At 42.4% G+C, this 27,738-nt stretch overlaps 2 protein-coding genes across 5 annotated transcripts in view; one reads left to right on the forward strand and one right to left on the reverse strand.

Moving 5' to 3' along the window:
* The first annotated feature begins 927 nt into the window (after nt 1-927).
* On the forward strand, nt 928-26,620 carry Helb (DNA helicase B). The gene is made up of 13 exons (XM_013121560.3): nt 928-1,233; nt 2,827-3,216; nt 4,625-4,794; nt 6,860-7,738; nt 9,543-9,714; nt 10,896-11,037; nt 12,507-12,661; nt 16,220-16,301; nt 16,992-17,051; nt 18,076-18,307; nt 19,059-19,202; nt 19,838-20,341; nt 25,013-26,620. Exons 1-13 carry the CDS (start codon nt 1,056-1,058, stop codon nt 25,181-25,183), a joined length of 3,279 nt encoding a protein of 1,092 aa, XP_012977014.1. The 5' UTR covers nt 928-1,055; the 3' UTR covers nt 25,184-26,620.
* The window catches only part of Grip1 (glutamate receptor interacting protein 1), a 586,206-nt gene continuing 581,093 nt past the window's right edge, over nt 22,626-27,738 (reverse strand). For all 4 annotated transcript variants that reach the window (XM_040754819.1, XM_040754816.1, XM_040754813.1 and 1 more), the window contains one exon: nt 22,626-22,921. In XM_040754819.1, the coding sequence (XP_040610753.1) occupies nt 22,881-22,921 (41 nt within the window). In that variant the 3' untranslated portion in view covers nt 22,626-22,880. The remainder of the gene's footprint in view (nt 22,922-27,738) is intronic.

Here is a 27,738-nt window from a genome sequence, read left to right on the forward strand (position 1 = left end):
AACACAGAGAAACCTTGTCTCGAAAAAACAAAACAAAACAAAAAACTATCCCTGCATAGTAGGAGAGTCATAGCCGCAGTATATGTCTTAAAATCACTCTTTTGTTCCTTTATATCATGTCTCAATTCTGCATATTCTATGGGCTGCAAGTCTCCACCTTTTGCTTTACTAAGAACAGGAACTACCTCCGCATTAAAAAGTAGGGGAAAACGCATATAAACCGGAAAGATGTAAGAGTTTCCAAATCAGGCAGAGTATGAAAATGGACAACCCAGCCGGGCGGTGGTGGCGCATGCCTTTAATTCCAGCACTCAGGAGCCAGAGGCAGGCAAATATCTGTGAGTTCGAGGCCAGCCTGGCCTGCAGAGTGAGTACCAGGACAGTCAGGACTGTTACACAGAGAAACCCTGTCTCGAATAACAAAACATATAAAAACAAAACAAAAGGACACCCCAGATCATGCATTAAAATAAGACGCTGCATTACTGCCTTAACTCCCAAAGCAGAAGCTGTGGAAAGGGACCTAGACAGGTACCTGAATAAGTGCCTAAGGTGATGTAAATTCAACTCCTCTGTGGCCCTTTAACAAATAAGTAGAAGAGGCACCACTGAGCTCTCTGGATTGCGGATTAACTCTTAAATTTTGGGTGGTGCCCAAGGTCTTTTGAGGACTCTGCTATGCTATTTTTAGGAGGGTGAGCAGCAGACGCCCTGCTTTCCCGGGGTTCTCTGCGTCCAGGAGGCGTGGCCCCTTCATTGCGTTTCCCCCTTGGCAGGAAACGCCCTGCACTTCTCTAAAGTGTCAGTTGCTGCTAGTCCCAGTGGCACCTCTGGGAGCGCACACCCTCCTGGACAGCGGGTTCCTTCTCTGGTAGTGTCCCTCTCCAGGAAACCAGGGGTGGAGCGTCCCTCAGGCCACGCCCCTAGGTCTCAAGCCTCTGAACTTTCCCGGAAGCTGATAGTCTTTCCTTGGTGGAGCTGATTGGCTGACTGCAATCTTGGGCACCGCGCGGGGTTTTCTGGAGTTGTTTTGGACTGAGTTTGCATAAAAGAGTATGGCTAGAGAGTGTCTTCTTCTCCGCGAGCTGCTGGGCCCTCTGCACCCGGATAAGGATGGCGAAGAGGAGGAGTGTGTACAGGAGGAGGAGGGGGACCAGGATTTGGAGTTTGTGGACGCCGAGGAGCTCTGCAGTGGCGGCATCAGGGCGGGCAGCCTCCCTGGGCGCATCCGAGGTGAGCGAGCGCCCGCGGGGCCGGGTTTGCAGAGTTGGAAGAAGTACTTTCGATTCTTGCTGCCCGGCGCGGGCACCCTTTGCAGTTGACGGGCAGACCTGTGGCATGGCATGGTTGTTTCTCCGTACTTAACATGGAGTAGTAATAGTGATAATGGCAGTGACTAGGCGCACATACTATGCGTTCAGTAGCTGGACGGTGGTGGCATACGCCTTTAGTCCCAGCTCTGGAGGGAGTCAGAGGCTGGCGCATCTCTGAATTGGAGGCCAGCCTGAGTTCAAGGACAGCTGGGACTGTTACACAAAGAAACCCTATCTCGGGAAAAAAATAAAGTTTGCTTTTGACATATGTCATCTCAGTGTTAACAGTTGTTGGAAGTAGTTTTACAGGCGAGGATATAGAAATTGTGCCCATATTCCCACCCAATAACAGAATCTTTTAGTTATTACACTGCTCTGCCTGAATCAAAGGCTGAGTTGTTTTTTAGTAACCTTGAGAAAACACATGACCACACACACACAAACATGCACATATATACCATGTACATACACACATCCATACATTTACACATACACATACATACACACATAACTTACAGACATAAATATACACAATACACATGTATACACACATTTTATACATTCACAATGCACATACATACACACACATACCCACACACATAACCACATGCACACACCTTCACACATATATACACACATACACATCACATTCACACACATACACTCATGCACACCCACATACACACATGTCCATACATTCACATCATGCATATTACACACACATACAGTCATACACATACATGTACACATGCCCACACATACATACAAGCACATTCTATTTGCATGGTCTAGTACAATAATAGTTGCTGACCCTGTGTGGCATCTGACATTGGCAACTGAAACACAGCCAGCTGAATTTTAAGTATTAACTGAATTTGATTTTAAATGCAAAGGATTACGTGCTGATGGAAGCACAGCTGACTATTCTGGCCAAGCATTTGGTCCTGGGACACCCCAGGAAGAGCAAATGGTGAAGTTTCCTTCTCAGTGGAAACACTACTCATGAATTAGGCAGTCATTGTCTAGTCATAGAAATACCCATGCTGAGTGCTTAGAAGGAACACCAGACAGGACTTGGAGAAGTGATATTCATGAGATTCAAACAAGGCTTTGCTGAAGAAGGGAGCTAAACTGAGCTCAGTAGGAAATGTCGGGACCGGCCAGGAGAAGCAGCTCACCTGAGAGAGTGGAATAGCTTTATGCAAAGGTAAATTCTTAGACACCTACATAAAGGCCAGTATTGGCTGAGGCAATGGTAGTAGGTAGACTGGATTTAGAAGAGGCGATCCATGGCTCGCACCTGCTTACTTCCAGAATGCATGCATGGAGCATTGTCCTATTGTAGACAGGGAGTCAGAGAAACAGGCAGGCAGACGTGTTAGAGGTCGCGGGTGGATGTCTGTATGGGGTGCTTCCTGTGTGTATGTGTGAGGGCGCTAAAGAGAGGTGATTATTCGGGGAAACGTTTGTAAATTTCCCGTTATCTTTACCTTCATCTTCCCCCTTCCTTTAGTTTCTATCCCTGATGAGAATACGAAAGAGAGATGCACCGTGCAAGGACGTTTCCCGCTCATAGGTCCTTGGTGGCGAGTGAAGGTTCGGGTTGCAAAGCCTGGGCGATCCAAGGTCTACCAAGCTCAAGGATTTCCTTCCTACTTCCTACAGTCTGATATGTCACCATCTCATCGAAAAAACATCTTTTCACTGTTTCTTAAAGAATGTAACTATGCACTCAGAGATGAATTTCTAAAATGGGTAGAGAAAGTGTCAGGCTATGAGAATCTAAACTTTGAAAATCTGCGGGAGACATTAAGGAACTTTGGTGGAAAAACTGAAGAGAAAAGTGAAAAGCAGTCCACACAGAATGAACGGAATGAGATGAGATTGCTCGTGGAGGAATCCTGTAAGTATGGTTTTTGGCGGTGAATTTTTGTGTCATCCAGACATTGAATGGCTGGAAGTATTGCAGCTGTTAATCTCTGCCCTAGCTTGCATGGGACAAATTGAGCCTCTCTAATCAGAAAGTCTGAAATGCTCCATAATATAAAACTTTCTGAGCATAGGCATAATACTACAGGTGATGTTTTCTCATTTATACATATGAACTCGGTCTCATCCCCAAAAATTTAAAAATATTCTTACAGTATTATTTTTCAGCCTGTGTGTTTAAGGTGTATAAACAAGTAGGTTACATCCCAAGCCTTCTTATAGGTAAATATTCTAGAATATGAAAAAAAAATCTCCAAGTATTTCTCCAACGCATTTCAGATCAAGGACACAACATCTTTTCACAGCCCACAGGCCACACATGCCCAGGGATAGCTGTGAACATGGCCCAAGGTGACCTTAAGTAACGGTTCTTAAGACATGAGATTTAGCTAGGTGGTGGGGGACAGAGGCAGACAGACATCTGTGAGTTCGAGGACAGCCTGATCTACAGAGTGAGTTCTAGGATAGTCAAGGCTACACAGAGAAACCCTGTCTTGCAAAACTAAAGGAAAAAGAAAAAGACGTGAGATTTATTTATTTGTGACTCAGTTATTGGTTTTCAGTTGTGAACTTCCTAGGTGATAGTATATTGCAGTGTAAAAAGTTTGGGCATGCCTGAGTCCTCTTTGAAGTCAGTTTGATGCAGACATTATGTTGTATTTGGTGTCCCTCCCCTGCAGCAGGATTCTATTCTATGATCTACAAGATCTTGAGACCATAGTTCTGTTTCTTGACTTTTGAGTTCATGGAGTGAAGATAAAATTCAATTGTTTTTTTTTAAGAAGACTGAAGAAAAAGGAAAGCTTTGGAATAATCTATTTTAGAAATATTTCAATTTTGAATGACTTAAAATAGCTCTAAAATGTGGTTTTCTATCTGGACATCCATAGACAGAAGGCATTTCCTTTCTTTGTGAAAGCAAATGAATTTTGTATCACACCAAAATGACTTTGAGGACAAAAGAATCATGGTTACAATTGGGGAAATAATTGTAAAGGTTGATATGTAAATGATTTATTTTGTGCTTGGTTTTAAATTAACCATTATAGGATGCATTGGAGGTTTTTTTATGATTATATTGCAAACAAAACAAAAGACTAAGAAGGATTAAGTATATAATAAAGGACAGAAAGTTTGGTGTTCATAACAAAGAAACCATCCTGGTAGAAATAGTTCTATTAACTTTCTTAGTGCTTCAGGTAAGTTGAGTAATCTTTCTGGTTTAGGTGTATTCAGCTGGCTGTGGTAAGAGAAAACTCTCCCCATTTGTCTTTCTGAGCTCACTAGTATGTTTTGCTTTGTTCTTTCTTCATCTCTTGCAGTCCCGTTTGTAAGTGTAATGACAGCTTTGCAGTTTCCAAAAGTCATGGAATTCCTTCCAACTCTTCTTCCTCGACACTTTAGAAAGCTTATCAGCTCAAGTTCTGAAGAGGTGTTGCAAAAGATAGAAGAGGCTTTGGGTACACATCCATGGAAGCTTGGGTTCCGAAGAGTGAGTAAGACATTTGTTCAGCCTTTAGTAATCTGGTGTGAGGCAGAATTCTTCAAATCTGGCCATGTTTTAATTTATTTCTGCTGATAATATATGCGGACTTAGTGTCTTGAGTGTCATATGCCCAATATAAATGTCTTAGGTCTATAATTCTCACACAACTATAAAGTCAATAAACAATGAGGTCGATTGATAAACAGAAACCGACGCAGCAAGATGTATGCCATTCAGATTATCACTATTGATTTAATTATGCAATGTGTTATGATATGACATGCTTTTCTGTCGCTCAGTTGTCATTTGTGTCAGTCTCATTGAAGGGTTTTGTTGAGTCCATTTGCTCTGTAGTGCAGGCTCCCATTTCCCAGTGTGACTATTGAAGACTTAAATATTCTCAGGGTACATCTGCTTGCTAACTGGCACAATAACACCGTTTATAAGTAGGCCCATGCTTGTTCTTATTGTCAGAGATGAAGAGTTGAAAGTGGCATTTGAAGGCCTGGATGGTGTTAGAATTAAATGTGGTAGCTATAACACAGTTTCCAAATGAAAACACAACTGATTAAGTTTAACAATCTCCAGTATGAGAATTAAGTGATTACTGTCTCCCAGCCCAGCATGAAAGTAGACATGTTCCTTGATGGCCTTCTCCAGAAAGGCCCTAGATTTAGCGGCAGCAGAGGGAGGTAAGGCAGGAATTAGCTGTGACGTGATCTGTCACCCATTAGGGTTCAGGTCTCTCCTTCCCTCTATGTTAGTCTCTAGGAATCTCATTTGTATCCAGTCTCTTTTCAGCAGGAAGATTCTTTCTTACTTCTGTGTGATAATCTTTCCATCATCAAAGGACACCAATCTTAGAAATTGAAGGCCCATTGTGATGGGGGATGTCCTTCTGTATGCTGTGAATATATGTTTCTCTTATTGGTTGATGAATAAATGCTGATTGGCCAGAAGCCAGGCAGGAAGTATAGGCAGGGCTACCAGACTAGGAGAATTCTGGGAAGAGAAAAGGCAGAGAAGTCACCAGGGAGATGCCATTCAGGTACTGGGAAGGTAGGATGCCCAGCATTCTCCAGTAAGATAAGGCCATGTAGAAATACATAGATTAATAGTTATATATTAATAATTTAGAGATAGCTAATAAGAAGCCTCAGTCATTGACCAAACAGTTTATAATTAATATAAGCCTCTGTGTGTTAATTTGGAACTGAACGTCTGTGGGACAGGACAAGACAGAAACTCTGTCTACACCATTCTAATAGTGTCATTAATGTTATGGTCTTATTCAGCATTCGTGACCTCTTTGAAAGGCACTGCCTCCAAATGTCGTCACATTCTGAGGAAGTGGGATCTTCAGTGTTTGACTTATGAGGGAACACTAGAAAGAGAGGCCTCAGGGTGTATCCATGAAAATAATGGAGCTGAGAGATAACATGGTGACGTACCTCTTGTGTAGTATCTGGGATGAATTATTGGTAGACACATGGAAAACCAAGCAGCCACTCATTTCCCAATACGTGCAAAGACCCCTACAAAAGTGATGTCAATACTTACATATTACCTGATTAACACTGACTTAATTGGACTGATAAATTAAATGTGTGCTACAATTCTGTCTATAGACAAGAAAAGAAGCCTGTGTCAAGATATGGCACAAGCTCTTATAAAGCCTTTTTCCATAGTTGCGATTTAATAATTGTTGTCTTAAAGGATTTTTAAAACGTCAAGGAAAAAGATTAGTGACACTTACAGCGTGGAAGTCCATTCTGGAAGAAGAAACTGTTAGTGATGTTGTCTTTAGGAGGCCTGGGGAAGAATAAATCAGGGGATTCCTGTGTGTGTATTTGTGTGCGTTAAGCCATGTGGCATTGTTTGGCATTGAAAATGTGGTGATTTGAAAATTACATATAACTGCCTAACTTTAAGGCAGTTAAAAAAACCATGAATGCTATACCATATTACCTTTTCTCCAAATTTTAAGGTAACATAGTTACAACTATAGGTATACTACCCATCACCATGTATACTTTATATGAAACATCCTCAACTCTTGTTTTTCTTAAAGGTGACCTACCGGGAGATGAAGCTTTTGTCCTGCGAGGCCAGCTGGACATCATTCAGTCAGTGTCCCTCCCTGTTCCAGCTGATGACTGAGCAGCAGAAGAATGCATTGGTCATATATTCTAAGCTGAGGCAGACATGTAGAGAAGATGGGCACACTTATGTTGAAGTAAAAGACTTGACTTCGGCGGTGTCAGAGCACATGTCTTTCCAAGAAGCGTGTGGGTCTCTGGAGTTTATGAAGGGCCTTGACGTGGTGACCTATGAGAAGGACTGCATCTTTCTTTCTGAACTGTACGAGGCTGAGCAAGGCATTGCCTCCTCCATCTGTGAACTGATGGACAGGCGCCCGTGGCATTTACAAGTGGACGTGAAAAACGTCCTGGCATCAATTTGCAGCGGGGAGCCCAAAGATTCAGGAAGTGCTGAGGCAGCGGAAGGAAATGAACCGGATAACGTGGGGCTAGAACAGGGCGAGAATGTTTCAGACCCACAGGGCAGTGGTGACCATGTTAGCAATAATGGCGGTCATGAAATGGATGCAGAAATAAGTGATGTCCCACTGGATCAAGATCAGGTGGCTGCACTGGAAATGATTTGCGCCAATGCCGTGACGGTTCTCAGCGGGAAAGGTGGCTGCGGGAAGACCACCATTGTTAGCCATCTCTTTAAGCACGTGCAGCAGCTGGAAGAAATTGAAGTGCAACAAGCTTGTGAGGATTTTGAGCAAGACTGGGATGCCTCAGAAGAATGGCTTGCTTTTCCTAAGCAGAGTCCAGCAGCCGTGGACAAGGCTATACAGGTTTTGCTCACGGCGCCTACCGGGAAAGCAGCTGCTTTATTGAGGCAGAAAACCCATCTTCTGGCTTACACGCTGTGTCAGGTAAAACCTTTGACGTCTTTGGGTGTAGATAAAACATTTCCCTAAAGACATCTTTGCTTCTTATTCAGAAGTAACCAGCTTGGAAGTTTTTCTTTCTTTCTGTTTTCGTACTGGAGATGAAACTCGGGGTCTTGTACATGCCAGGCAAGCGTTTTCCTACTGATTTACATTCCCAGGCTCAATAGTTTCTAAGCCCCTCTCCTGACGGGGCTTTTACATTTTTATTGGTTAGTATAGTGCCTCATTCTACCACCTCCCCCCCCACATCCCCTACTTCCACCATGTCAGGCCTTCCCAGGATCCCTGCCTTTACTGCCTGTGTCCTCTGGACTTCGGCTATAGCTGAGCAAAGGGTTTCCCTCGACTGTTTGGACTGCTCAAGATTCCAAAGCTGAGATTCGTATCACTTAATTTTAGCTGATATATAGTCCAGCCTCTTCTCCACTGTCCCCTGAGCCTCTCCTAGCTTCTGTTTGATGAGCACAGGATCCGGATGTTTAAATACCATGTTGGGTACATCCGGCCAGGCCAGTTCCTCTTTCATGACATTGTCTCTAAGCTGTGCTGAAGCTGCTGCCTACCAATGTGAACCGACTCAGCCCTTCCATGCCTGATCCTGGCACACTCCACTTTTCTCTACGGCTTCCTTAGGATCAGCTCAGTCACAGTCAGGGTGAAATCCTCCTGGGAAGGAGGTGCCTGGTGGTTTCAGGCTCTGGAAGACAAATGCGTCTCCCTTTCTGGCTGTCCTGCTGTTAACTCCCAGACACCAGTTTGTGAAGTTGAACTACACGCTGTTGGGAACACTGTGATGCAACCTTACCTTATTCGATCCAGTCTCGCTGAGATGTTCACCTTTCTGCAAGGTACCCATGCTGCACGGGCTACCTGCCCTTTGTCCCTTGATGGCCACTGCTGTCATCAGGTTTTATTTAGGGGAAAGCGCTCCAGATGTACAGGGCAGAGTGTTAGTGTGTAGGGGGTTCAGGGTGACTTTCTGATTGGAATGAAGTCTATGTATTGTAGATAGTAGAAATAAACCCAAAGGCAAGGAGTTTGAGCTTTAACAATGGGAGTTTGCCATTATCTCATTAAATCATCTATATTTAAAAAACAATCATATTATAAATTCTGTTGTCAGCAGGATTGCTGCTGCTAATTTTTGTTTTTGTTTTTGTTTTTTGTTTTTTTGAGACAGGGTTTCTCTGTGGCTCTGGAGGCTGTCCTGGAAGTAGCTCTTATAGATCAGGCTGGTCTCTAACTCACAGAGATCCGCCTGCCTCTGCCTCCTGAGCGCTGGGATTAAAGGCGTGCGCCACCAACGCCTGGCCGCTACTAATGGTTTTATTGCAGTTTCACAGTGTCGTGGTCAGAAGTTTGCAGTACTTGAAAGGAAACTTAATAAGGAGAAAAAGATTGTAATATTTCAGAAAGCCAAGAGGTGTATTGAGAGTGAAAGGAAATAGAGAAATTTCTTCATCTAGAACAGTGGAAGAAGTGGTTTTTTTTGTTTTGTTTGTTTGTTCTTTGCAAGGGAAATTGTGATTAAAACTTATTTATTAAGTTAAACACAAGGCTTACTGGGAAACCATTTTTTTATAGCTTTCTGAGCCTTTTACAGTTTGACATTTTTTAAATTCATCTTTTATTGTTCATTCATCCCTATATATGGTGTGTCCTTCCTGTTTCTTGCCTTTTCCTTATGCTTTTATACTCCTTCCACCTGCCACCTAAGCTTCATTCTTAAAACCGCATGCTTGTTAATCTCTAACCTGATTTTTTTAAATGTATACTTTACTTATAGGTCAATTATAGCTTCTATTTTTGGAGGAAACATAATGAGGGAATGCCATGGAAATTCTCAACAGTTCGAGTCCTGGTTGTGGACGAAGGGAGTTTGGTGTCTGTCGGGATCTTCAAATCAGTATTAAAGATACTGTGTGAGCATGCCAAACTCTCTAAGCTTATAATCCTTGGTAAGTTAAAATACTAGAAGACTCTGCCCATTCAGTTCACAGCATTACCGTTGCCGTGTTGTGGATGTCACTCCAGGCTTTGCCTTGTTGGACGTGGGAAGTGTTTCTCACAGCCCATTTCAAAGCTACTGGGTTAAGTCCGCTGTCCTTACCAGCCTGGGTGGGTCTTCTGGCCAGTGTATCAGCCGGCTAGGATGAATGAGAAGGGGTTCAGTAAGTTACTGCTCACTGTTTGAGTAATGGCTATTAAAATAGTAAAAATGTCAGAGTCAGACTAAATCAGGATATAGACCATTTGGAAATAATAAAAAGTCTGAATTATAGACCACTTTACAGTAATTTTATGATTCTAAGCTAATAATTCAAATTAGGGCTCGCCAGCCTCCTAATCTGATGAGATTCAGTTAGATCCTCTAGAGTTTTAGGGGTCAGTCCATTCTGTGATTGAATTGTAATGGATTGTGTATAAATTGCCATTTATTTTAGGTATTTGGGGACATTTAATAAGCAGATGGTTCTGCTGAAGTCTTTAGCATTCTCCCAGTTGTCACCCCGTATATATGTTTCTTTCCTCTAGAGTTTGCTTTTTTGCATGAGACTAAGATTTTCAGTAGTCTCCAGCACTGACACTTGGTGGCTAGAATTCGTCTGTTTTCACATCGATCCAGCTGATTCACTTTGTGTTCAGTAGGCTTCTTTTATGCAGTTAGCCATGGCTTCCCCGGGTTCCGTAGCACAATGAGCCAGAGTGAATCAGCGATTTTTAAACATATTCTTTTTAAAAGTTGTAAATGTTCCTAGTGGTTTTCCTGGGTTACAGCTATGAAAGAGATCTGTTAAAAAACTTGTCACCTGATTCTATTTTCACGTCACACACAACCTAATTTGGTTAAAAAATACTTAGTATTTATTTGAATGTAGTATTTGAATTGAGAATTCATTTTTGTTGAGGATTCCATACATTGTATTTTGATCACACCCACCCCTCATTCCTTTTTCTAACTCCTCCCAAGATATTTAATATTCCTAAATAATTTTAGATAATGACTTCAGAGACTTTTTTTCCTAAGTTACAAAAACTCCACAATTAGACTCTCCCTCAATTGGCAGGATAAAAATGATTTCCAAATTTTAGAATCCTAGTTGACTAAAATCTTCTTCACGACCCCACCTCTCTTTAGGTGATATTAGACAGTTACCCAGTATCGAACCTGGCAACGTGCTGCAGGATGTTTTTGAGACTCTGAAGTCAAGAGGGTGTGCCATTGAACTAAAGACAAACCACAGGGCAGAGTCCCAGCTGATCGTGGACAATGCTACGAGGTATGAGATAATGAGTTCCTGAGTTTTGTCTCTGTTGTATTAGGAATAAAGGGTTTGTGTGTTTGTTTGTTTGGATCAAAATGATTTAGTACAATCATTTATTGAGTTCTTTTAGTAAACCCGTTCTGTCCCTTTACCATATGCCTCTTGTTGCCGTTAGAAAACCAAAGTTAGCATCTTTCATTACTGGCCCAGCATAAACTATTGTTAACATTTAGGGATGCATGTATTTCTTGACTTTAAAAAAGTACGTGCATCCGGTTCTTTGTATCTGTGGGTTCCATATCTGTGTGTAGAACTAACCAGAGATTAAAATATTTGAAAAAAAATTGTACGTGCTTTGAACATGTACAGATTCTGCACTTCGTTATCACCCTGCGATGATCATTTACATGGCCTTACATTGCATTAGGTATAAGTAATCTAGAGATGACTTAAAATAAGCACGGAGTTGTATGTAGGTTATATGAAACTACCATGTCATTTTTTTCTTCAATACTTTATTTTTATTTTATAAGCATTGGTGTTTTGCCTGCATGCATGTCTGTGTGTGTGAGGGTGTCAGATCTTGGAGTTACAGATAGTTGCTAGCTGCCATGTGGGTGCTGGAAATTGAACCTGGGTCCTCTGGAACAGCAGTCAGTGCTCTGAACCACTGAGCCATCTCATCAGCCCCCTACCATGCCATTTTATATATAGGCTTGAGCATCCGCTTATCCTAGGAAGATTCTGAAATGTAATATGCAGGGATAACTGTTTGGAAATTAAAGTTGGTTAAGCTTGGAGTCTGAAGTAAGCCCAAGGCAACAGAGACTTGGAAATGAGTCTTATATTCAAAGGGGAATTAAAAATGAAATTTCTGTGGGAGGAAGAGCCCAAAGCAAAGTAAATGTAGGATTTGACTCTGAGAGGAGTCCTGATGGCCCCCAAGGCATCTACTCCTTGGTGGAAAAGAGTTCTTTTCCCAGTGTTTTTTTATAAGCTTTTGGGGTTCTTCTCTGGGCTCGGATGTTTGGCTTTTCAGTATTCAGTGTGTAGGAGAACCAAGAATATCACTGTTTTATGACTTTTAAGAAGATACTAAAAGCTGTAGGTGTAATGGGACCATGGGATACCAAGAGATGGTCTTATTCACTGGGTCAAATTTTATCTTTAACTTTTACTCTTTTATGTATTCTGTTTTTGCTATGTGTACATTGGCTTGGTTGTATGCTGTATATAACACTGAAATCTTACAGTATTTGTAGTCTATTATAAAATGAATTGGCTGCTGTATATATCCTGCAAGGTCCTGCAAGGTTACTATCCACTAACAGGTGTGAATTATTGTAAGGGCATTCGGTTTCTTCATACACAAAGCACATTTGTGGGTGGTGATGCTCATATGTATATATATATATATATATATATATATATATATGTATATTATTATACAACACATATATAATATATGTTTATCTTTATTTAAGAATCTCCAGGCGTCAGTTTCCAGAATTTGATGTAGAACTAAGTATCACTGGTAATCCCACATTACCCATCTCCATTCAAGATAAGACATTTATTTTTATCAGACTCCCTGAAGAGGATAGCAGTTCCCAGTCTTCTAAAGGCGAACACCGATCTAGTAAGTGTTGATGTGGGCTTGCATGTAAGTGTTTTAGATTTGTAATATTGTTGTTAAATGCCTAGCTACATATTATTGGATGCTAAAGGTGGGTATGGTTAGTGAAAAATGGAGTACTGGAAATACAGCAACCTAAGAATTGTCAAAACCAGGTGACTCTAGGGCAGTTATTCTCAACCCTCCTAACGCCGCCACCCTTTGATAGTGTTCTCCGCACTGTGCTGATCCCCAGCCATAGCATTATCTTCATTGTTACTTCATAGCTGTGATTTTGCTACTGTTACAAATTGTAATGTAGATATCTGTGTTCTCTGATGGTCTTAGGTCACCCTTGTGAAAGTGTCCCGCGAACCCCAAGGTTGTTGTGACCCACAGGTTGAAAACTACTGCTCTAGAAGTTTGGGAGGGGAGTTCTCGACACAGTGGAACGACCCTCATTAAATACTTGAAGAGTCAAGTCTCTTCAGGAGAAAATAAGTTTTATTTAATGAAATATTCCTTTTACTTTCTTTGAGTACGTTTATGGAACTGCAGTTACTGTTAAACAGATAAACCCACATGTAATTTTGGGTATTCAAATGTCAACCTGTCGGGGTTGAGAAGGAATATGGGATAATGAGTCTTCTCTCTTAAGCACATGACCCAAGTCACTTCAACATGTGTGAAGTAACAGGATTTTGTGCCCGTGGAGCTACAGGGGCATTCATATTAAGAATTGCTACATATGTGCTAATAAATGTCACTAAATTGATTATGGCAAACAATTTTACTTGAATATAGTTGTCTTGGTTGGTTTGGTTAACTTGACACAGACTAGAATCTCAGAGACTCAAGGAACTATCAGCTGAGAAACTGGCCAGATCAATTGGCTTGTGGACATGTTCATGAGGGTTTGTCTTGATGACTCATTGATGTGGGAGGGCCCAGCCCACTGTGTCCACTATGGGTAGCACAATCCCTATGTAGGTAGTTCTGGGCTGCATAAGAAAACTAGCTAAGCAAGAGCCAAGTGAGCTAGCCAAGGATTCTCCACGGTGGCTGCCTCAACATTCCATTTAGCTTCCTGCTCTGAATTCCTCCAGTGATAGAATAAGCCCTATAAGCCAGGTACATTTCCTTCTCTCCCCTAAATTGTTTCTGTTGTCTTATCACAGCAATGGAGAATAGTAGTGAGGTTCTTTTGGCCTTTATTTAGATTTCAAACTAACTTAGCAAACTTTTAGATGAGCATAAGGGTTTACTCGGGCTGGATGAGGAATGATTTAAATGATTCTTCTGGGAACCTGTTGTAGTCGGCACAGTTCTCACTGACAGGCCCCACCCCTGGGCATGGGAGACCTAGTTGACAGGCAGCTTCAGAAACATCCAAGTCTGTCCTCCATTTTGTGCATATCCAATACCATCATTCATTTCAGTTATATACAAATTGGATAATAAGATGTGTATTTTGTGAGCTGGTTTTAATTAAATATGATAGCTAATGTGTATTCACAAACAGTTTAGTTAACATAGGTACCGTTACAAATGAGAAAAGTAGATGCAGGCTCTTTATAGCTTGCTTTCTTTGCGGCTCTGTAGAGTATATCTCAAGCACTGCTTATCTTGGTACTGTTATGTATGTTAAAGGGAATGTACTTTTGTTTGTGTGAGCCAGGGTCTTCTGTAGTCCAGGCTGACTTTGAACTCTGAATTCTCCTGTGCCCACCTTCCTAGTCCTGGGATTGCAGGCCTATGCTGTCACACCCAGCTCAGGACAGTGTTCTCCTAAAAGAAAACCAAGTTGTCCATTTTGGAGTGCTGGCAGAGCTTAGCTGACTGGCCATTTTAATTATAAATCATTGCTGGAAAATTAGCCTCTTACTTCAGAACACTGGGTAAATAAATATTCCTTGGAGAGGCAAATAGCACTTTCTCAATAATAAGTTATTGAGTAAATTCTACCCATTGTCATGAAGTGCAGAGACCCAAGACGGGATCCATAACTGGGCTAGAATTTCAGAGAGGCTAAAATGTGTATTTTAAAATCTGTAAAATGCACAGTGCATGTAGATCTGAGAGTCAGAGAGGAAAATGAGGCACAGATTGGGGGACCTTTGGAAGTTTCTACTCCAGCAAGCCAGGGATGACTGAGGGCAATGCAAGGTCAGCTATTTTCTAGAGAGTAAGATTTCTTCAGTGAAGAAATGAAGGGCTATGTGAGCAGTGGACTTTGTGTTTCTACAGCAGAGCACCACAGTACCGCATGATTCGTCTGCTAGTAGATGATGCACAAAATCCTACAATGTCCAAGCAGTGGTGGAACACACCTTTAATCCAGACACTCGGGAGGCAGAGGCAGGCAGATCTCTGTGAGTTTGAGGCCAGCCTGGTCTACAGAGCGAGTTCCAGGACAGCCTCCAAAACAATACAGAGAAACCCTGTCTCAAACAACAACAACAAAACCAGAAAACAAAAAACAACAAACCACAAAATCCCACAATGTGCCTATCCTCCTGCCCCCCTTTTTTCTTGAGGTAGGGTCTTATATAGCATAGGCTGCTATTGAATTTGCTATATAGCTAAGGCCGTCTTTGAACTCCTTTTCCCCTGTCTTCTCCCCCCCCCAACACTAGCATAACACGCATGTGCCACTATGCCTAGCTCGCTGCACCAAGTTTGGTCCGCCCCCTTTTTTTTAGTTGTTGTTTTATAGATAGGGTCTCATATAGACCAGGCTAGTCTCAATCTCAGTATATATCCAGTTCATGTGGTAAGAAGTCTCAAACCCAGGGTTTCCTGCATGCTAGGCAAACACTCTACTGACCTAAACGGTATCCCTCGCCCACCACTCCAGTTCTTTATTTTCACCTGAGACATGGTAACTTTTTTTTGTACCATTGCTGAAGGATGAGAGGAGGCCCGCTTGTCTGTGGGACAGTGTGAAGGAGTTATAAGTGAATGACATCCCAGTCGGTCCTCTGAGCTGTGAAGGAGATGACCAGCCGCCTGCCCACTTTGGAAAATGACTTCCGTGAGCCTTATTTCCGCACTCAGAGCTGAGTGTAGTAGTGACCACACTATGTAACAGCTGGCAGGGCATGAACACCACGGAGTCCCTACTGCTGCCGCCGGGGCTAAGGCTTTAGTGGCTGAATTATGGGAGGACTGGGCGGGGGAGGAAAGAGAAGGTTGGTTTGAAGGTGGAGCAATGGCGTCTTAGGTCAGTGGCCACTTTAGAGCCACTTTGGAATATCTGAGTGTTGTAAGATGGCGTACACCAACTAAGACTCAGCTGAGTCTGGAAATTCTTTATGATTATATGATATACTGTTTGAGCTTATAGATTTCAAACTCCAGCTGGCTACTACTAGTACCTCAGGGGCTTAAGCCTTTCTCACATTCCTTCTACTGGCGTGGCCCTTGTTGAGGATGACATAGATGTTGCCATGGTGACCTTGTATTTCATGTGGTGAGATGTTTTATGTGGATTGATTAGTAGGAGCTGCTAGCTAATTTTCCCATGGAAATAGCATTATAATTCAGCAGTTTTTTCCTTGTTAACCTTTTTCTCTTTGCCAGATTTATATTCTGCAGTTACAACTTTGCTTCAAGGAAAGGACTTTGAAAGTGCAAAAACATCACAATTTATTGCATTTAGAAGGTAAAAGCATTTATACTGTGTTAATATACTTTATCCAACTTTTAAACTTCTTAACTTTTTAAATGTATATTATATTTAGGGGGAGATAGTTGTAATTTTCCATTGTTAATTCTCAATCTTACTTTGAAATATCTTTTTATTAGCCTTGTCAGAAGGCTTTATGAACAGGGCTGTTTTTTATCCAGGGCATTTATAATCTCACAAGAAATGTGAGTGGAACAAAACTTTATGTGAAGGTAACAATTATAAAAAACTTTTTTCTGGGCGGGTGTGGTGGTGCACACCTTTAATCTCAGCACTTGGGAGGATGAGGCAGGTGGATCTCTGTGAGTTCAAGCCATCTGGGTCTATAGAACTAGTTCCAGGACAGCCAGGGCTACACAGAGAAATTTTGTCTCAATAAAACAACAACAATAAAAAGAAACAAATAAACCAACAACAAAAACAAAACAAAAACCAAAATACTTTTTCCTAGAGAAAGTCCTAGAAACATCTGATAGGATCTACTATAGCTGCACAGGTATGAGTGCTAGCATGCTTGCCTAGAAAGTATAGAGCCCTCAGTTGAATTCCCAGTTTCACAACAACAGTCATTTAAAAACTCCAGTGGCCCAGTATCTGATTGTTGGTAAACATAAGCCAGTGTGTAGCAGGTGTTACTGAAGTGACTCTGGTTTTCATGTGTTTCAGGCAAGATTGTGACCTCATCAATGACTGCTGCTCTAAGCACTACACAGGCCATTTAATTAAGTGAGTACCCCCCTCACTGACACTCCAGGGGACAGTCCTGCCTTGCTTTGCTGTTCTTGCATTTGTATGAATATTTGTCACATAAGGCCTCATACTTAGAAGTCGTACACTTTCTTCCAATTTGTGAAGCATCATGGTCTCTTTGATTAGATGGATTCTAGGTCATTAGGACTTGACTTGGACAGTGAGTAGAATAAGATGAAAAAATAAGGAATGGTCATTTCTCTGTGGCATCCCGGTTGGCAGCTTCCAACTTCTTCAAGATCAACATGGAGAATAGGGAGAATTTCTAATACTATGTCATATTTCCAGAAGCCTGAGGAGCAGGCTGTGTGCAGAGAACACTTGTGAATGACCGAAGGTCAGGGATGTAGCTGAGTAACCATGCTTGCACGTAAGAAAAGTTAATTCATGTGTCTTGTGTTTGCTGGCACATGCTCATCGCTGGGCTTGTGTAAAGCATAGGAACTCCTGTCATAAGAAAACTGTGTTGGGGAGGAAGGTTCAAAGTGTGCTTGGTTGGACCGATGTAATCGTGGTCCTCGTCACTTTGCTCTTGTGAGGTGCTTTTAAAATCTTTCCATTTGTGGAAACGAAGCCGCTTACACAGAAGCCCCTAAAGGGTAGAGTCAGAGCAGAATGAAAGTAACCCTACTGTGCTCTCATAGTGTAATTAAAAGTGGAAATATGGGAAAGTTCTAGTACCTGACATTGCAGAATGTGGGGAGAGGGTGAATTTGCATGAAAAGAATAAGGCTTTTGGTTTAGAACATGGATGGGTCAGAGAAGTTACAACAACGTTTCTAACTGAGAGAGTTCAACGGGGCCATGTCAAGAGGTGACAAGAGCGTAAAATAAACAGGTGACAGTTATGACAGCTTGACTTCTTGACATTTGGAGAATGAAAGTAATGACAAGACGTATACACATCATTTTGTATCAGCTCCGAGTGGAGTTCATATCTAAGTAGAATGAAGTGGAGACTTAAGGGGTTTTGATGATGTGCGATCACTTCTCAATACAGAGACCACAAGAAGAGGCTCGTCTTTAGAGTTGGTGATAAAATCTGTTGTACCCGGAATGCATACCTCTCTGATTTACTCCCTGACAAGGATGAGGAAGCTTTCAGGAAAGGCTTTGATCTTGTCCTTTCTGATGCTGCCCCCTCTGATGCTGCCCCCTCTGATTTCAAAAGCAAGCAGAGTTTTGAAAGTGGCATTCGACTGTGTAACGGGGAAATATTTTTCATAACAAAGGTAAGTCTTAGGAAATAATGTTTGCCAGCTAGAGTTCTTGTTTTTAAAGCCTTGGATTTCATTCCAACCATATCAGAGATGACATTCTTGTTCAGGGTTTCTTCATCAGGGATTTTTATACAACCTCCTTTGGGATGGATATTGGTTTGTAGTTTTATTTATTTAGTTTTTTTCAGTGTCCTTTCTGGATTAATATCAGAATATGATGGAATAGTTAGGAATAGTTAAGCTGGAAAACATTATTTCTAACTTTTTAAAAAAAATTTCAATGAGAAACATAGAAAGGAAACTTCTTTGTAGCACATTGGAAGCTCAAATAACAAAAGACAAGGCAAGCAGACAGCCATCCTTAGATGTAACTTCAATGTGGAAACGTTAGTAACTGCCTGTTCCTGTGTAGACTCCCCTCCCATACTTAAAACATTCTGGAAGGGCTATGTGGGGAAAGAGTGTGTGAGGTTCCAGGGACCGGACATTTCTATGTCTGCTCTTTGAATTACTAAAATGTGGAGCTGTACAATTAAGGATGGATTTTAAACCTTTTCAAGTTCGTTTGCTGCTCCACTCTGGGTATCAAGCCCAGAGCCTCACAAGTACTGTTCACATACACTGCATCTACAGTTTCAGCCCCGAGCACCTGGAAGGTAATTTGATGTATAACGCTTGTATTTCGTGTTGCACCCCCAAGATAGAATATCTTCATCACGTGTGTGCTTGAATGTGTGCAAAGTTTTCTTTGTCTTGGTCCCAGGATGTAACTGATGTCACTTTCAAAAGAAAACGACTTTTGACGATCAATAACGAGGCTGGCTTGGAAGTGACTGTGGACTTTGGCAAACTCATGACGAACTGTCAGATAAAGCACGCCTGGGCTAGGACTATTCATACTTTCCAGGTGAGAGAGGATGTTTACAAAGTTATTTGAATACCTGCTTGTATTAGAAAGTCTTGTCATCCATATGACAAAATGCCTGGGAAACGTGGTTTTAGGAAGAGTGTTTGGGCTCATAGTCCGAGGGTATGGGCCCTCATGGCAGGTAAGGCATAGAGGCAGGCACGTGAGACAGTTGGTCACATGGCATCAATAGTCAGGGGGCAGAGAGAGATGGATGCTGACTACTCAGCTCTGTCTCCTTTTTATTCAATCTGGGACCCCAGCCCATTGAATGAATGCCACCCTATTTAGAGTGTGTCTTCCCACTTTAGTGAGTGCACAAATGTTCAGAGATACATCTTCCAGGTGACTCATGACCCCATCAGGTTGACAGAGTTAACCACAACACGATGGACCTCACATTGTTTTCTTTTTAGTTTCTTTTTCTGTTACTAATTTTATTTTTCTGTGCTGTCCCAGTTTCCATCTTGTCATTTTGCTTTGGTTTCTGAGAGCTGCTTTCCAATGTAGGACATGCACGTGACAGGTCACTGAGCTTCCTTCCTGTAGCCCAGTGAGCCGTCTTCCCAGCCTTGTGCCTGAGCCCACGGCACTGAGTTGCTGTGCTAAGTCTTCCCACTGTTTTCACTTCCCAGGGGTCGGAGGAGAGCACAGTTGCCTATGTAGTGGGGAAGGCAGGCCGCCAGCACTGGCAGCATGTGTACACCGCAGTGACCAGGGGCCGCTCCAGAGTGTATGTCATCGCCAAAGAATCCGAGCTCAGGAGCGCCATCCGGAAGCGCAGCTTCCCCAGGAAGACGCGTCTGAAGCACTTCTTGCAGAAGCAGCTCCTCTCCAGCGCCCACGCATCTCCCACTGGCATTCTATCCCAGCCTGCAAGCCCTAGAGCTGGAGAAAGACCCAGCACACAGCCTCCAGTCTCACCCTTCTGTAGAACCCCAGACAAGAGAGCTACTCCAAACAATGCCAGGGGTGAAGCATCTTCAGCCACCAAGGAGACGTTTGCCCTTTATGAAGGATGGCTGTCAACTTCTTTTAGCGACATAGATACAGACGAGGAGTCAGGGCAGCCTAGAGGGTCCAAAAGAACTGGTGATGGCTTCCCATTTGATGAAGAAAGCCCCAGTAAATTCCGTTTGGTAAGAGCCATGTTCCCTTCTGTTCAAGTTTTCTTTAAATCTTGCCCTCTGCAGTTGCCGGGGCAGAACTGTGCATTTCCTTTAGGGTACCACTGCGTCGTCGGGATCCCAAGATACCTGGTGTCTGACCTATTGCAGAGCTGCCCTTCTGTGCCCACCTAGCTCTTTTCTCATCCGTCCCGAGGCTGCTACTCTAGGCAGCTTCCATTGATTGGTGGATGGATGGTGACCCATCATGATCCATGAGGAAGCCTTCCACTCTGTACCTGCCTTCTTCCTTGTCAGTTACCTCTAGCTTTGCAGGCCATAATCACTCTATCTCTGTAGTGGCCTGAGGGTGTGGCTTCAGTGTGTGGATGTGATTGGCTGAACAAGATGCCACTACAGTATCTCCCCAGCCCCCTTGTACTGATTGGTTTATCTGGAGGCTTCCTTAGGTCTTGCCCTTTGCCCTTACTTTGGCAATTAGTAGTTTTACTATTGTTTCTGGTTCACTGTCTCTCTTCGTTCACGTGGCCTTAATCTAGTCTGATGTGAGACGTGCCTTTGCAGTGCCATTCCGTTCCTCACTGCTTTTCTCCCGTACATCCCCTACTTGGGACTCCTCCCGAGGCCTTGAAGACACACTGTATTCTCTTCATTTCAGCCATCCCCTTTGCCTTAGTGTTTAAGTGGCTGCCGTGATGCAGGTGCTGGGAACTGTGGGTAAGCAAGGAGTGACTTTTTTACGCTTGCGTGGACTGTAGGCAAGTTAGGAAGTAACTTGACAACTCACTGAAGATCGTCCAGGAACCAATTCTGTCATGAGTCTTTGTTCCTGGAAATAGCCATTCTGGAACCATAGCCTAACACCTTTCTCTGGTTCCCATTTCAACTCCCTTTCTCCTAGTGTGACAGCTTGAAGTCCTGTAGTCACATTATACTCATCATGTCTCCTCTCTGCCTGTAGGGAGGTAGCTTTCTTGAGAAATGTCCTGCTCCGGGATTTTTCCCCCCACTCTGCCTAGGCATAGGTCCTTTTCTCACTGGAGGATGAACGGATTTCCTATTCCCGTTGTCTTCTTGCCGTACTCCTCATATACTCCATTCCTCTAGGTAAAGTCTCACTTGTGCCTTAAGTGGGCTTTTGAGACTTCTCAGTCTAGACTAGCTCCCCCTGTGCCATGAAATTCCCCACTGTCAACTTTTGGCTTCAGTCAATCTACTGTTTTTGTTTACCAATTCACTAAGGGAAACAATTTTTTTTTCTCATCTCTTTTTTGACTTTTTATATTTTTGGAGAGGTAGCTGTCAACAGGGTGACTAGATGGGAGAAGGCGAAGGGAATACTCCCAAAGGATTCCCTGCTTTCTGGCTGAAACTTTTTGGGAAATAGCAAAGCCATTTACTGGGATGAAAAAGACACAAGAAGACCTCATTTGAGGAGATAACGTGTCTTCCTCCAACTTAGAGATGAGGGGTTCTAAATGACTTCTGTGGTTTCAAGAGACGCTTACCTGTTGATTTAAGCACCTGCCACAGATTTGCTAGGTGGAGAGCACGTGCTGATGAGCCTGGGTTCTAAGGGGTGATACTCATGCACAGTGTCTGAAGAAGTTGCAGGGCACACATATCATGGGTTCTCAAATAAGAGTCTGTGTGACACAGAGTTCAACTGTGAGTGGTAGGTCTGCAGACACAGAGTGCTCAGGAGGGATGGACCTTTTAAAGAGACTGTCCATTCTGATTGGTGTGGAGATCCCTAGGAACACTGTAAGTGCCTGTGAATTGAAATTCAATGAGGTGATCTTGACTTTGGTGTAACTGATAGTGATTAGGGGGGAAACTAAGTTCCTGGCATGAAGAAACCCGTGGGTACAGTGATTTGTCTAAAAGTCAGGTGCTTACACAGGGAAGGAGGAGATGCTAAGGGCTGAGCTGATGGGTCCTAAAAATGAGTTAGGTGCAGTGGAGATTGGGTCTAGAATGGCACACATGTGTTTGGCCTGGGCATAGGGTGGATCCAGATACCATTAATAAGAATTAATAAAAAGTGTAAGTGACAAGTTTTGTGGGGAAATGGACTGTCCTTTTTCTTCCATGGCAACAGAAGAATCCATGGTGAGTCTAAGCCTCCTTCTACACCCCAGTACAGATATGACATTTGATATGGCATTTCCAACTTAGTGTGACAGCTCGCCCTCCCCCCCCCCCCCCCCCCCAGAAAAGTAAGCTTGCAAAGGCCCTGAAGCTAGGCTTTTGACCAGATCAGTAAAGGGACAATTGTAAAGAAAGAGCCTTCAGAAAAAGCTTCTTGAGTTATATTTCTTCTCATCAACAGTGGGTGGGGGTTATGCTTCCGTGTGGTGGTACAAAGAGCAAGTGGCAGTGTTTGTGGCCCAGCCCCAGTCCTGAGCCTGCTGGAGCCCTCCTGCATCCACCGAGGCCGGCATTGCAGATCTGTGGACGTAAGAGTGGAGTTGGGGCTGTGTGCTGGCTCACGTCCTGGCACGGTGACATCAGCCTTAAGTTCGTTCGTGGAAGGGGACGATGTTCTTTCTCACAGGCTTTGCCAAAAGTATACAGCGTCTACAGGAATCCCTGTAAACGAGGAAACAGAATTCAGAACGTTAGGACTGGTAAATTAGAGACTTCTCTGTTTCTATAACTCTAGATGAATGTGTGATTTTTGCAAGAAAAATCCAGTGGCAGGGGCTATCCATGTGTCCTTCCGTCAGATAAATTCACGTTTCTTCCCATGAGGCACACCAGCATTTAAATTCATTTTGGGAAACGCCTCCTTAGGCAGCCACTCTGCTGTTGTGCAAATACCGTCCGTGTGTGTTCAAAACCAACATAGACGGTTACGGCTACGGTGGCCTGTTGGTGCAATAGGAGACACACTAAGACTGAGTTGTGTGAGGCTGCTTCACATGCCCTTTTACAGCGTGGAAAAAAAGTATGTGGGTCACACTCTGAATCAGTGGCTCTCAACCCTCCTAATGCTGTTGTCCTGACCCTCCCCACAACCATAAAATTATTTCCGTTGCTACTTCATAGCTGTAATTGCTGCTATTATGAATCATAATGTAAATATCTGTACTTTCTGATGGTCTTAGGCGACCCCTGTGAAAGAGTTGGTTGACCCTCAAAAGGGTCGTGACCCATGGGTTGAGAACTACTTCTCTAAATTAATGATAAAAATCATAATAAATGCATCAGTTAGAAGCATAGCCACTGACTAGTGTTATATACTGGCCACATTAGCAGCATAGTCACTGTCTAGTGTCATTTCTGGCCTCATTAGCAGGTCTATATCGCCAACCCCACAGGTTCACGGCTACTGCACTGCACTAGGCAATAGGAAAATTTCAGTTCCCTTTTGACCTTAGGGGACTATTATTATATTATTGCAGTTTATCATTGGCCCAAAAATGTCATTACGGTATAGGTGACACTACTGATGGCTGAACCCCTCCTTTCATGCTTCCTGGTGTATCAACAGCTTTGGGTTTTGAAAAATTCCTGAGTCGGCTTTGAAAGTAGAAAATGAAAAGAATACATTTGTGGTTTTTGATACAACTATCTGAGTGAACACTGCTAAATTTGTCAAATAAGACAATTACTTCCAGAAAATATATTTCTACAAAATTCACATTATAGTATAAAAAGCAAGCTAGATAAGACAATCATAATAGCCCAGTGAAGGCCAGCCCCTGTGTTAGTCAAAGTTCTTCGGGAAACAGAGCCATATGTATGCATGGTCTGTCTGTGGATCTGAGTGTCTGTCCCAGTAGTCTGCATTGGAAGGAACCTGCTCAAGCGGTTACGGAGACCCACAAGTGGGCACTTTGTAGAATCGAGTGTAGACGGTGCTGCCGCTTGAGTCTGAAAACTGACAGCTACAGGTCTTCCTTGAGAGTTTTTTCCTGTTAACACTTTCAGATGGCTGGATGAGGTCCACCCACTTCACAGAGGGTGATCCGTGCATCAGAGTTCACTGCTTACATATTCGTTTAGCTCTGCCTTTGTGAGAGTGCCTAGAATAATGTGTGACTAAGTCCAGGTTCCAGAAGTTCAGAAGTTGGCACAAGTGATTGACGAATCACACCCAGTCTCTAAAATGTACAGCTATAGCATTGTGGAGATGAGTTGTATTTCTTCCTCTTTTTTCTATGGTATTGAAAATGTGACAGCCACACTGGCCTGGTGGCTGCTGCTGGGGTGTCACGAGAAGCGTGAAGAGTGTGAGCCTGGCACTGCCGTGCTTCCATGTATCACATAGGAGCTGTCATCGTGGGTGTGCAACCTGGCAGCCATGCAGGACTGTGTGCTTAGGACTCGTTTTCATCTTGAAATTCTTAATGTTTGCACAGTGAACCTTCTCAGTAATTCTGTGCCTTGTTTCCATATTATGTAGTAAGCCCCATCCCTTTCTTTTAGAAGGTAGATGCCTATATTTAGACTGCACAGTTACTTTTCCATGACAGGCCCTTAGCTCTAGGTACAGGGGATGCCACAGGAGACAGGCACAGATATGATCCTCCAAGGAGCAGATAGCACACCCATTGGTGGGATGCTCAAGCCTTTAAGGATTGTGAGAAATGCATTATTTCTTCAGGGGGAATGGAAGTGCATACGGTAGGCCAGGTATGTTTTTATAAAATTAACTTTATTTTTATTTTCAAACAGGTTGAAGAATCATCTCCACAAGTGTCTTCTAGATTTCAGAATTTGAGGTTGAGTAACCTAACCCCTCGACAACTTTTCAAACCCACTGACAATCAAGAAACGATTAAGTCAGGTGTGGTGGGTCACACCGATAATCCCAGCAATCAGGAAGCTGACACAGGAGGATCTTGAGTTCCAGGCCAGCCTGGGTAACAGGAGGAGCCTGAGTCCCAGGCTAACCTGGGCAACATCATGAGACCATGTACAGGCACCACCACCAATGAAAACCTCCAAACAGAAAGAATTTTACTTTGTATTGCTCAAAGTAATTATTTTTCCTGGGTGCTGGAGAGATGGCTCAGTGATTAAGAGCACTGGCTGTTCCTCTAGAGGTTCTGAGTTCAATTCCCAGCAACCACATGGTGGCTCACAGTCATCTATAACAGGATCAAATGCTCTCTTCTGTCATTTCCCTTCAAGACAAAGTAGACATTTTAGCTTCAATGTTCCAAGCTATGAGAAGATGATTTGTAAACTGGAATTTTAGATTGGGGCATTGTATTTTGGGCATTTTTACTTGTATTTTTAAATCTGCATTTTAAAACTTATTATAAATTTACCCGATCAAAGCAAACTGTGCAATCTCATCCTCTGTCCTCAAGACAACAGTTAACACCGGACAGAGATTGTGGGGAAAGATGCCGTGTGCTTAGAACTCTCCCATTTTAGGGGTGTGGTACATTTTGTGATAATGCTGCGTGACCTGAAGCAGTAGCAAAGGTGGGGTGACCTGTTGCTAGCCACTCATTCAGGGGTGCTATGTTTACCACAAGGGGGTCCTTTACAAGGCCTTCTCTCACTCCAGCCCTGCTCCTGGGACCCAGCATTCTTAGGACTTTCCTTAGCTGTGCCTTTTCCTAGTTGGGAGTAAGTCTTGAATATATCCCATTGTAGGAGACCTTTCTCTTAAAGCAGATTGTTTTTTTTTTTTTTAAGTATTTATTGCCAAGTGGTACTGTCGTTTGAATGTGTCTCCCCACACACGTGTGGGTTGTACTGTGGTAGTGGGTACCTGCTAAAAGTCACTTTTTGCTGTCATGAGTTTTTTTTTAATTTTATATTTTATATTTTTTATTCTTTTTGCCATGCGATGGCAAGTCCTCCTTAGATGTGCACACCTGGCTATAGGCACTCCTTGTCTTACACATTGCTTTATTGCAATTCTCAGATAGTATGTTACTTTTACATTGCCACTCTCCTAGAGCTCAGGCCATAGAAATTTCTGGCAACAAAGTATTTTAGTTAATGTGTGCACATTGCTTCATTTTTACATAATCTGTTGTGTTTTCCTGTTAAGACTGCCAGGATAACACAGAGACATTTTTCTTTCTTTTCTTTTTCTTTTTGGGCTGGGGCTTGAGCCCAGGACTCATACATTCTAAGCAAGTACTTTACTACTGAATTGCATCTCTAGCCCTAAACCTAGCTTTTATATGAGAAGCAAGCAAACAAAGCAATTGTGTGACTCATCTGAATGTAATATTCTCTTATTGCTGTGCCATGATGGGTTCTAATCTGCCGTGTCTCCAAGACACGCCTTTGTGAGCAATAAATGCACTATTCTATTTACTAAGTTGTCCAGTCTGTGATTTTTTACTTATAATAACACAAGGAACTAAGACCAATGGTAAAATAAAAAGCTAAGTACTCATTAACTTAATGTTTTTAATAGTGTTGTGAAAAAATTCTATGCAATTTATCCACTTAACTAATATAATTCAGTAGATTTTAGTATAGTGAAAAAATTGTAAAACTTGACACTATAATCAATTTTAGGGTATTCTTATAACCCCCTAAGCCTACACCCTACTAGGCATAATCTACTCATTTACTCTAGCTAATTGATTTTCTTTGTAGATTTGGCTATAATGCACAGTTCCTATAAGTGAAGCCATACAGTATGAAGTCCTTTGGAACTTATTTCCTGAACAATGCTATTCAGATTTCACCCACATTTTGTCAGTTAATATGTTGGTTATTGGAGTCACTCATTACTAAATAATATTGAATTTATCCATCCATTAGTGGATTGACAGGTTGGTTTCTACTCTGGCTGTTATGCTTAATACTACTCTGAACACTTGTGTTAACATTTTTGTGTATAGATACATATTTTCATTTCTTTGGGTTATGTCACTAGGTAGAATTGTTGGGTTATATAAGTCTGTCTTTAGACTCTTAAGCAGTTAGCATTTTATGTTGTCAACAGTAGTTACGAGTATCCCAATTTCTCCAGTATTGTGTGTGTGAATGGGTGTGTGTGTAGGTGTGTGAGAGCTGAGTGTATGGTGTATATATATGGTCTGTGTGTACCTCTGTGTGTGCATGGGGCAGGATGCATGCATCTCTGAACATGAAGAAGGATGTTGAGTGTTTTACTCCATCACTACCTTAATCCCTTTAGACAAGGAACAGCTTTCATGTATTCACTGGCCTTTTGTGTGTCTTTGGAGAATAATCTATTCCTATCTTCTGACTTTTACATTAGGTTAGCATCAAAATCTTAGATTTACTTATACTACATATACTACATATAAATCACATACATACATACACATGTACATATACATACATAAATGATTCATATTTTTTCTCTCATTCCATGAAGTTTTATGTTGAAGGACTTATTTTTAATTCCAGTAATGTCCATTTCTGATATTACTGCTTGTGATCTTTTTGTTTTGATG

This window comes from Mesocricetus auratus, unplaced genomic scaffold (assembly GCF_017639785.1).
Source record: "Mesocricetus auratus isolate SY011 unplaced genomic scaffold, BCM_Maur_2.0 Super-Scaffold_100011, whole genome shotgun sequence".
Classification (NCBI taxonomy): Eukaryota; Metazoa; Chordata; class Mammalia; order Rodentia; family Cricetidae; genus Mesocricetus; species Mesocricetus auratus.

What these genes read in the sequence shown, in the direction of transcription:
- Helb (XM_013121560.3), top strand. Translation starts at nt 1,056, where the DNA reads ATGGCTAGAGAGTGTCTTCTTCTCCGCGAGCTGCTGGGCCCTCTGCAC. An exon ending in ATCGTGGACAATGCTACGAG is followed by an intron (nt 11,038 to 12,506) that starts GTATGAGATAAT and finishes TCTTTATTTAAG; the next exon opens with AATCTCCAGGCGTCAGTTTC. An exon ending in CAATTTATTGCATTTAGAAG is followed by an intron (nt 16,302 to 16,991) that starts GTAAAAGCATTT and finishes CATGTGTTTCAG; the next exon opens with GCAAGATTGTGACCTCATCA.